At 53.4% G+C, this 13,688-nt stretch overlaps 1 protein-coding gene across 2 annotated transcripts; it reads right to left on the minus strand.

Annotated features, from left to right (window-relative positions):
• Positions 1-452: 452 nt before the first annotated feature.
• LOC116240902 (maestro heat-like repeat-containing protein family member 2B) lies at positions 453-13,250 on the minus strand. 2 transcript variants are annotated; one of them, XM_090124297.1, is made up of 31 exons: positions 11,781-13,248; positions 11,366-11,487; positions 11,085-11,207; positions 10,780-10,945; positions 10,526-10,624; positions 10,204-10,355; positions 9,714-9,857; positions 9,100-9,192; positions 8,763-8,832; positions 8,534-8,647; positions 8,375-8,448; positions 7,924-8,043; positions 7,668-7,775; positions 7,319-7,478; positions 7,151-7,191; positions 6,834-6,975; positions 6,387-6,439; positions 6,075-6,182; positions 5,668-5,787; positions 5,348-5,470; positions 5,057-5,212; positions 4,713-4,835; positions 4,324-4,403; positions 3,777-3,912; positions 3,568-3,660; positions 3,082-3,177; positions 2,781-2,904; positions 2,480-2,589; positions 1,881-2,033; positions 1,473-1,627; positions 453-1,317 (listed from the first exon to the last, which is right to left on the minus strand). In XM_090124297.1, the coding sequence occupies exons 1-31, from the start codon at positions 12,202-12,204 to the stop codon at positions 1,266-1,268; spliced, it is 3,834 nt and encodes a 1,277-aa protein (XP_089980423.1). In that variant the 5' UTR covers positions 12,205-13,248; the 3' UTR covers positions 453-1,265. The 2 variants fall into 2 exon arrangements, with proteins under 2 accessions (XP_089980423.1, XP_089980428.1); XM_090124302.1 differs by lacking the exons at positions 453-1,317; positions 1,473-1,627; positions 1,881-2,033; ... (2 more) ...; positions 3,082-3,177; positions 3,568-3,660 and having other exon boundaries at positions 3,668-3,912; positions 11,781-13,250.
• Between the last annotated feature and the right edge of the window lie 438 nt (positions 13,251-13,688).

Genomic DNA, 13,688 nt, shown 5'->3' on the forward strand with positions numbered 1-13,688 from the left:
CTTCTCTTCTCTTCTCTTCTCTTCTCTTCTCTTCTCCCCCCTTCTCTTCTCTTCTCCCCCCTTCTCTTCTCCCCCCTTCTCTTCTCTTCTCCCCCCTTCTCTTCTCTTCTCTTCTCTTCTCCCCCCTTCTCTTCTCTTCTCTTCTCTTCTCCCCCCTTCTCTTCTCTTCTCTTCTCTTCTCCCCCCTTCTCTTCTCTTCTCCCCCCTTCTCTTCTCTTCTCTTCTCTTCTCTTCTCTTCTCTTCTCTTCTCTTCTCTTCTCTTCTCTTCTCTTCTCTTCTCTTCTCTTCTCTTCTCTTCTCCCCCCTTCTCTTCTCCCCCCTTCTCTTCTCCCCCCTTCTCTTCTCCCCCCTTCTCTTCTCCCCCCTTCTCTTCTCCCCCCTTCTCTTCTCCCCCCTTCTCTTCTCCCCCCTTCTCTTCTCTTCTCCCCCCTTCTCTTCTCTTCTCCCCCCTTCTCTTCTCTTCTCCCCCCTTCTCTTCTCTTCTCTTCTCTTCTCTTCTCTTCTCTTCTCTTCTCTTCTCTTCTCTTCTCTTCTCTTCTCTTCTCTTCTCTTCTCTTCTCTTCTCTTCTCTTCTCTTCTCTTCTTTCTTTCTCTTCTCTTCTCTCCCCCCTTCGCTCTCTTCTCTTCTCCTCTCCCCCCTTCGCTCTCTTCTCTTCTCCTCTCTCCCCTTCGCTCTCTTCTCTTCTCCTCTCTCCCCTTCGCTCTCTTCTCTTCTCCTCTCTTCTCCTCTCCTCTCTTCTCCTCTCCTCTCTTCTCCTCTTCTCTTATCCTCTCCTCTCTTCTCCTCTTCTCCTCTCTCCTCCTCTTCTCCTCTCTCCTCCTCTCTCCTCCTCTCCTCCTCTCTTCTCCTCTCCTCTCCCTTCTCTTCTCCTGTCTCTTCTCCTGTCTCTTCTCATCTCCTCTCTTCTCCTCTCCTCTCCCTTCTCTTCTCCTCTCCCTTCTCTTCTCCTCTCCCCTCTTTTCCTCTCTCCTCCTTTCCTCTTCTCCTCTCTTCTCCTCTCCTCTTTTCTCCTCTCCTTTCCTTTCCCTTTCCTTTCATTTCCTTTCCCTTTCCATTCCTTTCTCCCTTTCCTTTCTCCTCCTCTCTTCTCTCTTTCCATTTCTCTCTCCTCTTCTCTCCTCTTCTCTCCTCTTCTCTCCTCTCCTCTTCTCTCCTCTTCTCTCCTCTCCTCTTCTCTCCTCTTCTCTCCTCTTCTCTTCTCTCCTCTTCTCTCCTCTTCTCTCCTCTTCTCTTCTCTCCTCTTCTCTCCTCTTCTCTCCTCTTCTACCGCCCCCACCGTTGAAGACAAAACTCCCTTATTCTCCTCCATGTCTCGCTAGAAAAAGGAGAGTCTCAAGTTGTGACTGAGTAATTTTTGCCTCAAACAGACTTTGAAAGGAAAAAAGAAAAGCTGCTTCCTCCCCAGATCCCTCTGGCAGAGGCAAACTACAAGTGTGAACACAGTAACAGCAAAGGCAGGAGTGCCAATACCTGTCTGTGGCCTTAGGCAGCCGGGAAAAGTTGTCAATCATGACCTCTGTGTCACAGCGGGTGAGGATGACCACTGCCTGGCACAGGAAGGGCATGAACGTGCTCTGCTTCATGGACGATGCGCAGCTGCGCAGAATGTAGAGGATCATCAGCACCTGAAACGAGGAGAGAAAGAACAACTTGCTGCATCCTTGATTCTGCAGGACGTAACCATGGACATTCAGAGCATGAGCTGTGCCTGCTCCCTTGACATGCTGCTAAGGCGTAAGCCTAAATTGCACACCAGCCACCCTGTACAAACCCTGGCTCTGCACTCAGGCTGTGCTTGTTTGCCCCTTGTGCTAAAGAGCACAAGGCAAAGTGCAACAGCCAGAAGAAGTCCAAGACATGTGGAAGAAAGTCTCTTACGTCCCGACAGATGTTCTTCCTGTGCATCTGCAGAAAAGTGATCATCCAATTCCCAGCTGCACGCACACGCATTCCTTTGCCTTTCCGGAAGGTGTCCTTGATGGCCGTCAGGAAGTCAACAGTTTGTTCCAGGGGTAAGTTTCTGCACACGATCTGCATAGAAATGAGAAGTAGGAGAGATCTCATCACTGCACTGCGGCAGCTCTTCAAAACATAAAGCAGTGTTGAAGGAATTCTTAGTTCAGCGTTTGCTGGTCATTCAGGCAGCAATTGCAATGCTCCTGCTGTCCATACCCTTCCATTCATATGTACGATGGTTGAGTCTTCTCTCAGCTTCTCCACCCATGGTGTTTGCTTACATGCAAAGCTTACCTCCCAGCAGCCACAGTCACACACACACACATACATGTCATGGAATTAGCTCCTTACACTGGGCACCTGAAGGCCAGACATAGCTCAGCACTTCCTTCTACTTGCTGAGAAAAGTGGTCTCAGGGTAACAGCTCATTCTGGAAGTGGTGGGAGAGGCTGGAGGGAGCAGAGGGATGTGCAGAAGCCTACACACTGAGATCGTACCACTCCTTTTTGGGTCCACTTACCCTTGCGATTTTGGATGAGGTCCGGAGCTGAGAGGTGGTGCTGCATTCAGTCAGCCCCTCACACAGGCTCCCGATGTCGCCCATCTCAATGACTCCGTTGGTCACCTTGGCTGGAAGGAGCACAGGGAGAAAAGGGAAATCATGCTTCTGAAAACAGAACCTCTTTCCACAGGAGGACAGGGTGGCGATAAGAAGAGAACTGCGCACGGTGCCTCCCCCTCCTGTAATAAGGGCCCAGCCCATGAGGCTCTGATAGTGCTGTGGAGGAGAGCAGAGGGCTGGTGCACCCCACTCTACTCACCTTGGATTCGGAGGATGGAGCTCAGACAGGCGATGGCCAACTGGCGGGATGTGGGCATCAGGTCACACGTAAGAGGTGCCAGCAATCCCACCAAGGAGCCAAAGTGCTTGCAGGCATCTCCTCTCTGCAGGGGTGAGAGGCAGGAACAAAGCTGTAGGCAGACCCAGCTCTCCCTAGCTTCTCCTGCCTGTACCTTCCCCATGCAATGGGTGACACAGTATGCATAGCTGGGCAGAGCTTGCCTTCCAGCTCAGGAGCACTGGGGAGAGAGCAGGGGCATGTGATGGGGCTCTTTACTCACTTGAAGCTCTTCACAAGCAGCCAGCAGCTGGGAGCAGGTCTGCAGGGCCCTCTTGCGCTCCCACATGTTGTCTGATGTTAATGATCTCTGCAGAACCTGTAGCAGAGCATCTGTATCACTGAGGACATATTTTCTTTCCCTTCCTGCCACCCCTCTCCCTGTCCCTCCTTTCCTGACACTTTCCCTCAGGGCCTGCCTTGTGGCTCCACACAGCCCCCCAACTCACTGAGCACTGGCACTGCTGCCTGCGCTCTCTGCAGACACTCCTGCCTCCTAATCCAGGAACTTTTCCTTGGCTGTAGCCTGCCAGGGGCTGGCTCCTGCCTTTTCCTTGCAGGGCCCATTTCTCTACCCATTTCTGAGCTCACAGTGAGCTGTCAGGTCAGCAGAAGATTTCTCCTCCTCTCATCATCCTCTCATTCCCCAGATCTCTGTCCCTGCTATCAACAGGCACCGTGCTTTCTCTCTTTTCCCACATTTACTCACATGGACTATGTTCTGGAAGAAGCTGAGGGTGGGCTCTGTCTCGAGCAGGACCACCATGAGCCGGCCCAGAGCTTTCAACGATGTTTGCTGAAGCTGAAAGCAGAAGAGGGGATTGAGGTGCGGCATCATGGCTGCTGCCAGAGCATAGGTTGTGCGTGCTGAGATAGGGTTCCAATTGAGAGGTGGCCGGGAAAGTTACGGCAGGTTACCTGCAGGTACTGTGCTGCTTGCTGTGACTTCCTGATCTTCAGCATCCTCTTGGCTGAAGGGTGCGTCACAATGTTTTTGCAGCACAGAGTCAACATTTCACTCATGTCCTTGCTTCCTCTAGAGGGCTTCAGCTTGCTGAAGGAGGAAAAAAGGAAGAGAAAGCAGAAAGAGCCTTTACCAGTGCTCTCCAGACTGGTTCAGATAACATCTCAGTTTCTCCTAATGCACAGCTGCAAAGCCAGCATCCCCAGCCCATGCTGCTGAGCACTGTTTTTAGTTCCATCAGCACCCTTCTCCTCACCAGCAGCAGTGAACCACCTGCCTTTCTGAAGGGAAGGAGACCCCAGGTCTCCCTTCTCTTCCCTGCCAGGGGACAGGAGCACCGCCTTTCTCCCCGCCCAGAAAATCAGCCTCACTGGGCACAACAGCCCAGCCATCTCTCCTGAAGATGTGGCTTCTCATCCCCTGCCCCCTCCAGGCCTTCAGAAGCTACCCGAATGGAGGACCACCATGCTGCTTTGCAACCCCAGAGGCTCCCGCCCTTACCTCAACTGCTCCAGGGCCAGAATCACCTTCAGGGGCACTGGAGATACAGGGGTGCCCATGTAATACTTCTTCAGCAAGTCCTGCAAGTCCCAGAGAGATACTGTCAAAGTGAGCAAGGGGTATACGAGAGCTCTTCTGTCCAGCCCTGAGACAGACACAACTGCCACACACTAGCTCCATCATCCCACGTTTCCCACTGAAGCACTGCAGGATGCAGCATCTCCATAGCTGGTGGACCTAACCCACTGCTCAGCCGCTGCCTGCTAGCACCCAAGGTCCCCACCAGCTGGAGATGTGTAGCTGGGGGAGACCTGTACGTCTCCAGGGAAGCAAGCTTCATGGCACAGCCCAGAACTCCTCTGCAGACAGCCCTGGCTTTAGGCACTCACCATCAGGATCTCCAGCAGCTTGCCCTTCAAGGAGGGATTAAAGAAGGCGGAGCCACCCACAGCATGGACAGCAGAGCTGAAGTCAGTGATGCTCTGCACCAGCGCAAGCTTGTTCTGCAAGTCCTGAGGCCCAAGAGAGAAGAACATTCATTGAACTGTGGGAAGGGCCAAGGGCTGCAAGGGAGACACGTGGGGGCAATGCTAAGGGAAGGGCTTGGATCTTCATCTGGGCACAGACCGTTCCCTGAGGGACCTTTGGAAAGAGAAGGCCCATCTCAGCATCCCCCCATGTGGAGGGGCTGAAGCTGGGCACTCTGACACCCAGGCAAACCCCAAGCGCTCACCTGGCGGCTGCAGCTGTACAGCAGCAGGATGTTGCCCACGATGTCTCCCTCCAGGCGGGCAAGCAGCTGTTCCTTGGAGGCTCGCAGTGCCAAGCTGCCATGGGCGAGGATGAGAGCGCTGCGTGTGGCCTGAGCTCTCGTCCTGTTCAGCTCCACCTGTGAGGGGAGAAATGCCTTGAGACACTCGCTCAACAGCCCCCAGTGCCCCGCAATGCACCTGCGCTCCCAAGGCAGGAGCTGCTGTGAAAATAAGGTGAAAGAAAGACAAGATGGAAACCCGTAACTCTTTACCTTCTTGTGCCTGGAAATCCTTCCATTTCGGCCTTTACACAGCCTGGATGCAAACATAGTGAGTGTGTCCAGGACTGTGTGGAAGTTGCTCTCAGCAGCATGGCTGAGAAGAGAGATCATTCCCTGCACAAAAGAACAAGGGGCAGTTGGAGCAGGCCTGAACCTACTGGCGCGGCCAGCCACAGTGGCTGGGCTGGTCCTCGCCTGATGGAAGCAGCATCGGGGAGGAGAACGAAAGGCCTGGGGCAGAGCCAGGAGAAGCCTTCTGCCCCAGGGACAGAGCGGGATGCTGGCAGAAGCTGGAGGAGAGGAGAGCTCACCTGGGCCTCAGATGGCTCCTCTGCATTTGCTTCTTCCAGGTGCTGCAGCAGCTTCTCTTGGACGTGGAGGACTTCTTTACAAGCTCCCAGCACTGTGCCCAGAGCCTTGTATAGGAAAGACTGCATGGGAAGGGGAAGAAGAAGCTGAGATGTGGCAGCAGCCTGACCTGCTGGCAGAGGGCCAGGTGGGAAGGACCCACGCTCCCTGGGAGTCACTGAGAGCAGCTGCAGGGCTGAGCTTTAGCCAGCTCCCGGGCAGTTTGCAGGCAAAGGCCCCCGGGGAGCACAGGCAGGGGAAGCAGCGTGAGCAGCCTGTGTGAGCAGAGCACCAGCCACAGTCCCAGCCGCCCCAGCCCCAGTTGGACACCTGCAGCTGCACCACTGGGCAGAGCTCGGGGGGAACTCACCTTTTCTCCAGAGCTGCTGGGAGAACTGCTCAGCCGCCGGCTCAGCTCGCAGCTCAGGGCCTTGGTCCAGGCCTCGTCCTCCATGGTGTCCAGTGATGCCTTCAGGAACTGTTGGAGAACAGGAGAAGACAATGTTCCCTTGCCCTTTGCCTCTTCCCACATTCCTTCACTGCAGCCTTCTGGGGAGAGGTGACTGGAACAACAGTCCCTCTGCCAGCTCCACCCAGCATTCCTTCCCTGACTCATATGGGAGCTGGGCTCCTTGAGGCAGGCAAGCACTTCTCTACACTGCGCCTCCCAGCAATGCTGTACCTTTAGCAGATGGTGCTCCCACTCTGCAGAGTCCTGGAAGCTCTCATCTTTCCCTACACAGCAACAGGAAACAAAAGAAGTTTGCTTGGGATCAAGCCATAAAAGAAGAGCTGCTGCAAACATTGCATTCAACATTGCCAAGCTGGAACCTGCACCCCCTCCACAATGACCTGTCCCTCCTCACAAACACTGTCCCCGCAGGAACACAGAACTAACTGCTACAAAACTGCTGTCTGAGGGAACGTGAAGGACCGATCCATGTCCTGGAATGGGCAGATCCCCAGGGCGAAATGTCCCCAGGCCTCAGTGCTGTCTCCCTGGATTGGGAACAGCAGTAGAGCAAGCACTGAGCCACAGGCAGTGCATTTCCCTCTGCCATGCTGCAGAGCTGCATTTTCACTCCCCCCCTTCCCTGCCTCTGCCTTTCCCTCCCCACCAGTACTTTACCTTTGAGGCACTGCAGCAGCAGGGGGATCTCAACAGCCCACATGGCCCCCACAGCTTTGTGGATCCTGCTGTGGAGGTTTTGCATGAGCAGCAAGGCAGCGGCTTGGAGTTCGCTGCCTGCAACAGGACTCCCTGCCACCACCTGAACAAGAGCAAAGAAAAGCAGGGTCACTTCTGCAGCAAGGGCAGCGGCTTCCCCCACGAGGGAAGCAGCTTGGCTCTGCCCTGGCAGGCAAGGAGCAGCCAACAGCTTTGCCCATGGCCATGCTGCTTCCTCCTCGGGGCATGGGGCACCGGCCTCTGGAGCATCTACTCACCAATAGACGTGCCAGCAGCATCTGGGGAGTCAGCAGTGGGCCTGTGAGGAGAAAGAAGCGCTGAGTAAGACTGCAAGACACCCTGTGCCCCGCCACGCGTACGTCCGCTGTCCCTTCTGGGTGCTAACACAGGTCAGCAGAGCTCACTGGGGGAGTTTCTGCTCCTACCTTGAAACATGGAGTTGACAAAATGGGGATCCAGATCTTCTACTTCCCGGGCTGTCAGGTCCCCTCTCTCGGCCAGGGCTCCAACACAGCGGGAGACCGGGATCAGCATGCCCGAGTACTGTGCTGGCACCACAAACAGCAGCAGCCGCGGCCACAGGAGCTGTAGGGAATGAGGCAGTTGAGCATGTCAGCATTCCTGCCTCCACACAGAGATGAAGAGGACTCTGTGAATTTCCCTGAGTCTTGTGTGCTTCAGAGCACATTGGAGGAGAGACCTGGGGAGTTGGAATGGGACGAAGAACACGTGGTGCAAAGGCAAGGAGCAGCAGCAGGACAGAGTGTGACTTACTTTGGACATCCCTCTCGCACAGACATCCAGTGACCCCAGGATGTCCATGCACAGCTCTTGGATTGCTCCTTCTTCCAGGGCTTCCTGGGCAGAAAGGTTTCCAGCTGCCTGCACAACAGCGGTGTTGAAACATTAGTTACGCTCAGTTCTCAGGAGCCTCTCGGGAGGCTCAGGTGTGGCCCCACCGGTGCTTCTGTGCCAGCCTCTGAGCAGCACCTGGGGTCTTCCAACCAAAGATGCTACCCACTGTCCTTACCCTTCTTCCCGTGGCGCGGCTGAACTCGCTGAAGATGTGCCCCACCACATCCCAAGCTGAGCAGCTCCAGGCATTAGCACTAAGCAGATCATTGATGAAATGCAGAATGGCCCTCCTCACCTGCCAGAGATCAATTGTGGGTGTGATTTTTCAGCTCAGAAGGCAAAGGGAAACCACCTGCTCATCAGGGCAGCCCTTTGGGCTTGAGCAGAGACAGCAAGAGCAGAGGAGAAGCTTTGGCTCCTGTGGTGAGGGCCAGGCCTTTGCACCAGGCCTTGTGCTTTCCATACGCAGCACAAGGACCTGCCCGCTTCACTCTGCTTGCTCTCCTCACAGGAACCATCACGACTATGTGGTCAACACCCGAGCACCTCTCTGGTCATCCCAGCCCTGCCGTGTTGGCAGCAACATCACCATCCTGACAGCGCTTTCCTTTCCCAAACCAGCTCACCTGGGGCCTGGGGTGGCTGCACAAACGCTGCACAGCCTCCACAATCTGGGGCAGCTTCTCAGTCATCAAGGGCTCTGCAAGAGATGCGCAGAAGTATGAGTGGAGGCACAACCCATATGACAAAAGGGATCCCTGAAAGTCCCAACCTGTGGTACTGACCATCAGAGCGAGCCAGAGCACCGAGCAGACCCAGGGCTGCTATGCATCCAGCCTCCCACTCATCACCCAGCTGTGACTCCAGAAACAGGATCGTTTCCTCTGGGCAGATTTGGGCTGTGGGGAAGAAATCCCGTGCTGTGTTAGCAAGCAACTCACACCCATTCCTGAGGCTTGCAAGAGAGGCTTTGGCCAGGGCACCACCAAGCATCACCAAAGCTCCTTTCCTTACCCTGCAGCATGATGCAATGGGTCAGCTCTGTACGATCAGCCTCGCTGTGCTGCTTGCTGTCATCATAGAGCTGTGGGAAAAAGGTCCATTTGAGAAAATCACATCAGCACTGAGGACGGAAAAGACAGCTCTCGTCTCCCTTGGCACTCTCAGGAAGAGAACAGGCAAAAAAAAAACCAGCCCATCCCACAGCATCCCCGGGGGCACATGCACAGCTCTGGAGCAGCCTTGGGCATGCAGGAGCTAAGGCTGACCCGCCTTAGTCAGGGGCTCTGAGCTTTGCAGTCCTCCTGAGACTTAGCCAAGAGTGTGCTGTGCAAGGATAGGCTCCCCTTACCTGGTAGAATACGGCACTGGTGATGGCCAGAAACTTGTCCTTGGGGACGGCATACTCAGTTCCCTCTAAGGCCTCCAGGAAGATAGTGAGGCTCTGCAAGAGAAAAAAAGAGGAAGAAAGGGCTGAAGCCACATCTAGCCACTTGGGAGAGGAAAAACTGTTTCCCAATGGTTTGTCCACTGGGAGAAGCTCTCGCACAGGCGGTCTTGTTTGTCTCCCACCTCCCAGCAGCACCAAGAAAGTCTCTCTGCTCTCAACCAAGCCCAGTTTGGGCGCTGTTTGAGGCATTTCCCACCCAGCAGCCCTCTTCTCCCCATCAGGTGCAGCTAGACATGGTCCCTCTGTTGTTGAGCTCCTCAGGCACTCAGAGCCCCACAGTGGTGGTGGTGAAGCCTCCCATCCCCAGGAGATGATCTCCAGTGACTCTTGGCTCCCTCCTGGCTCCTGTCCAGGTTGTTCCTTCTTTGACTGAAGAACTCAGGAAGCCTCAGACCTCCCTTGAACACCTGTTCCTCCTTTCTCCAAGGGCTCTCTGCCTTCTCCCTGCGTCTCTCTTACCCTTCGTGGCACTTCATTGGCCCCATATCCACGCTGAGCCCTGCGCAACATCTCACCTTGGCCATCTTGCAGGTGTCTTGCACCTCCTGACACGGGTGCACGAGCCAGAGGAGCTGCTCCCAGACTTGCTCTCGGTACATCTCCTCTTGCAGGAGGACACCCAACATGGCAGCCACAGCCCCAAGGACGGCCTGTTTGTCCTGGAGAGGGATGGCAGAATCTTAGCATCAAAGACTGAAGGTCTTCCCTTCCTACAGAGAGGGCTTTCTCTTTCCCTTCCCTTTCCCCATACCCCTGTGCCCAGCACGAGATGGGCTCGCTCTGGAGAGCAGGCAGGTTTTCCCCACACTCTCATCCCCAGCTCTCCCTGCCACAAAGCTGTGACATGCGGCTGTTTCCCGTCAGGGAAATTCAGCCCCAAGCTCTTTGCAGAGCCAGCCCACTCCCTCTCTTCACCCCTCTGCTCTCAGCACTCTGGGCACAGACAAAGCTACTGACATGGATGTCTCTGATGCCATGCTGGGCTGGGAATGCAGCAGTGCTCACCTCTTCCTCCTGGCAGTCCTGCCAGTTCCTCACCACAGAGAAGAAGAGCTCATCAAGATTCTCATAGACTTGCTCTTTCTCTGTGGCAGGCCAGGGGCATTGTTTTCCAGAGGACAATTGAATCTTGACTTCATCCATCCATTGTTTCACAACTGAAAAAAGAAAACAAAACAAAACAAAACAAAACAAAGAATAATTATTAAAAAAAAAAAAAACACCATGCAACAAAACAAAACAAGAGAAAAGGGTGCCTATGAGAGTCTGCAGCAGGGCGAGGTGCAGGGGTTGTCTCGAGCCCCCCTACTATGGGGCCAGCACTCACCAGCACAAGCGATGCGCAGAGTTTGGCCACTTCTCACCCGGCCCACCACACTGCGTAGGCCAGCCAGCATCAGCCTTACAAAGGAGATGCACTGTGGAGCTGCAGAGAGGAAGGAGAGGGGCACAGTCAGAGCCTCAGCAGTGAGGGAGGAGAGGCTGCAGCCCTGCATCCCCCAGCTCAACGCGTATCATGCGCAAGGGAAGAGACCCCTTTCCCTGGCTACTGTAGATGTCAGGAAGCTGAGGGTACTCTACCATAGGTGCTGAACAGTTTGCTCAGGGTGACAAGCACAATATCCTTGGGCATCTCCCATGTGGCCTTCAGGTGGCCCTGGAGCTCAGCCATCACCAAGGTGAAGTGTGTCCGGGCCAGAGCCACCAGGACATTGCTGGCAGCCATCCTCACACCGTCCGTCACGCCCTGAAAAAGAGTCACTGGTGACACACGGCACAGGAGACTGCCCGAGGCCTTCCCTTGGAAGGGCTCAGCCACCGCCGTCCGCCAGCAGAACACCAGCGCGGGCAGGCAGCTCCCTTTGCCTTCAGGAGTGACCCCTCACCTGGGCTGCTGTCAGGTCCTGGGACACCTCTGCCAGCAGCCGGTTCACCACTCCGCACGGCGGGCGGCTGTCACCTTCCCACAGGACGTGCTCCAGCTCGCAGTACGCCTGCGCTCGGTCACCCTGGGGACAGGGATAGGTCACGTTTTGCTTTGCCCTTGTTCCCGGGGAGCCGCCCGCTGCCACCCATTGCTATGCTGATGAGCTGCCGGGGCCTGGCACCCTTGGGACTGTGGCACTGGGCCAGGGCAAGGATTGATGGTTGGACATCCCCAGCTCACCTCCTGGTCTTGCAGGTGTTGCAGCAGTAAGGTTACGGCACAGACAGGGACAGGGCTTTCCACCCTGCCTCTCTCCCTGCGACGTGTACATCTGGGCATGCAGCCCACACAGGCAAAGAGACCTGGAAGGAAAGAGCAGAGCAGCTGCTACCAGTGTTGCTTGGAGCCAGGGCTGAGCATCCAGCCAGCTCTGGGAGGAATGCTCCTCCAGCTTCACAGTATGGGGTGGGCTGCAATGGCACATGTGTTGTTGGCAGGGAGAAAGAAGAGAGTCTTTCCCTTGCTGGGGTACTGGAGAAACCACGGTGCACTTAGCAGAGCAAGGCCAGTGCTGCTGGCATATCCTAAACACACAGTAGAGGCACACATGTGCTCAGGCAGCATCACGGTGTCCAGAGAGGTGGAGGGACCTCACCTCGAAGGGCTCTGAGCCGCTTCATCACAGCAGGATGTCTCCAGATAGACACAAAGCTCTCTCTGGGTTCACTTCCTGCGCGTCCCACAAGCGGACTGAGCCACCGCTCCCACCGCTGCCACAGGGGTGAAAGCGACAACTGTGACATCACAGTAAGGAGTGCCACCTCACAAAGAATGACGTGTCCTGGGCTGGGAACTAGACTGCATGCAGGGCAACCTTGCAGGCCCCAAAACACACATGTTTTTGTGAGGAACTTGGCTCCAGGGTGGACACATTCCACACTGAAGCAGGGAGTCACCTCAGCAGATGAGGAAGTGCCCTGGCCAGGGAGCAGTTGCTGGGCGCCATTGCCCAGCATTGTCTTAGTGACTGGGGATTCCATGCCGGGAGGCACTGAGGCCCCCATCTGCTGCCCCAGCATCCTCTCCAGAGAGCTTTGCTGTCTTCCAGGGGCATGTGTCAGAGATGTTAAGAAGGTTAAAAAAAAATCAAAACTAAAAACAGTTAGGAAAGAAGTGTTTCCTGTAAGCAGACATTTCTGTTTAATTTGTATTTTTCAAAGAGAAGAAACGTTTTCCTTTTTTCTCCTCTGCTGAACCTTAAAAGTTCAAAGGAAGTGCTTGATTTGAATTCATCTACATTTATCATTCATGTTAGTACATCTTGACAAAGATATCTTCTTTCCATCTTCTGCAATCCATTTCAAAAGACAAGAGTACATTAAATTCCTATCAAAATAATTTCAAATGCCACAAAGTCATACAGTGTCTTAGCCACAGGGCTGCTGTTTGAAAGGAACATCTGGTTGTCACCCTGAACAACTCAGGCTCAGCACCATACCATCTCTGTCACAGCTGTGTCTAATTTGATCTAGAATACCCCAAAGGACCGAGATTGTATCATCTCTCTGGGAAGCCCATCCCAATGCCCTGTCACTAGTGACTGAACTTCACCTGACATTCAAGCTGAAGCTGGCCTACCTTGTGGCTGCTCATTTACAGTGTATCATCTTTGGCTTTGTTCCCTTTCAATAGACGTATGGAACTATTAAATTGCCCCCCCCCCCCTTAGCCTCTGTCACCAGACTGAAGAAGCCCTGTTCCCTCAACATCAAACAGGCCATGCATCCATCTTTCCAGATCATCTTCTGGGATTGGGTGCCTGAACTGGACTCAGTAAACTAGTTACAAATTCACTGGTACTTAAAAGGGAGTTAAATTTTCTTTGACTGAGGAGCCATTATTCTTAGAAGGTCGGCCATATCAGCTTTTCATTTGCTTATTCATTTGACTCATAATCAATCTAGTCCAACTTACCAAATATTTCCACAGTGAGATACAGAACAAGGGTGAGACTCTGAACTGCTTGCTAAGGCACAAGTTATAGTATCCTCTCCTGCAAATTATGATCAAATGTAACTTTATTTTTGCTTGTTCTTCAATGAAAAAAATTAATTTCTATGAAATGAGTCAATGGTTTCCACTAGCAATTCCCAGTGAAAATATTTCCATATTTTTTCCAAGTAGAATAGCTGTAAGCAGTTTCTCTGAAGAGATTAAAAACTAGCAAAAAACTGTCAATTCTTTGTTTCATCTTTCAACTGAATTTAATTAAATCTGATATTCACTAAAGAATGAAGAACACTTGTTAGACTGTCACACATACTGGAAATCTATAAAGAACTTCTATAACAACAACCAAGAGAATTCCCATCAAGGGAGATTACCATGAAGATCTAATCTTCCTTAGATGATAGTAAAAGACCACATTACAAGAAAGAAAAATAAATGGAAGTTTGAAAGCTGGGAAGAATCCAAATCAATAGGGAGTAAAAAAAAAAAAATAAGTATAGTTAAAACTGCAAAGCTGAAGCTCAGTTTTATGTTTTATTAAACATTCTGGTTC

Source organism: Phasianus colchicus, chromosome 1 (genome assembly GCF_987193195.1).
Source record: "Phasianus colchicus chromosome 1, bPhaCol1.hap1.1, whole genome shotgun sequence".
In the NCBI taxonomy this organism is placed as follows: domain Eukaryota; kingdom Metazoa; phylum Chordata; class Aves; order Galliformes; family Phasianidae; genus Phasianus; species Phasianus colchicus.

Excerpts from the sequence above, each read along its gene's own strand:
- LOC116240902 (XM_090124297.1), bottom strand. The coding sequence starts at position 12,204 with ATGCTGGGGCAGCAGATGGGGGCCTCAGTGCCTCCCGGCATGGAATCC. Across the intron at positions 8,833-9,099 it reads CCAGTGCCGTATTCTACCAG|CTCTATGATGACAGCAAGCA; the intron begins GTAAGGGGAGCC and ends TTTTTCCCACAG. Across the intron at positions 4,836-5,056 it reads TGTACAGCTGCAGCCGCCAG|GACTTGCAGAACAAGCTTGC; the intron begins GTGAGCGCTTGG and ends CTTGGGCCTCAG.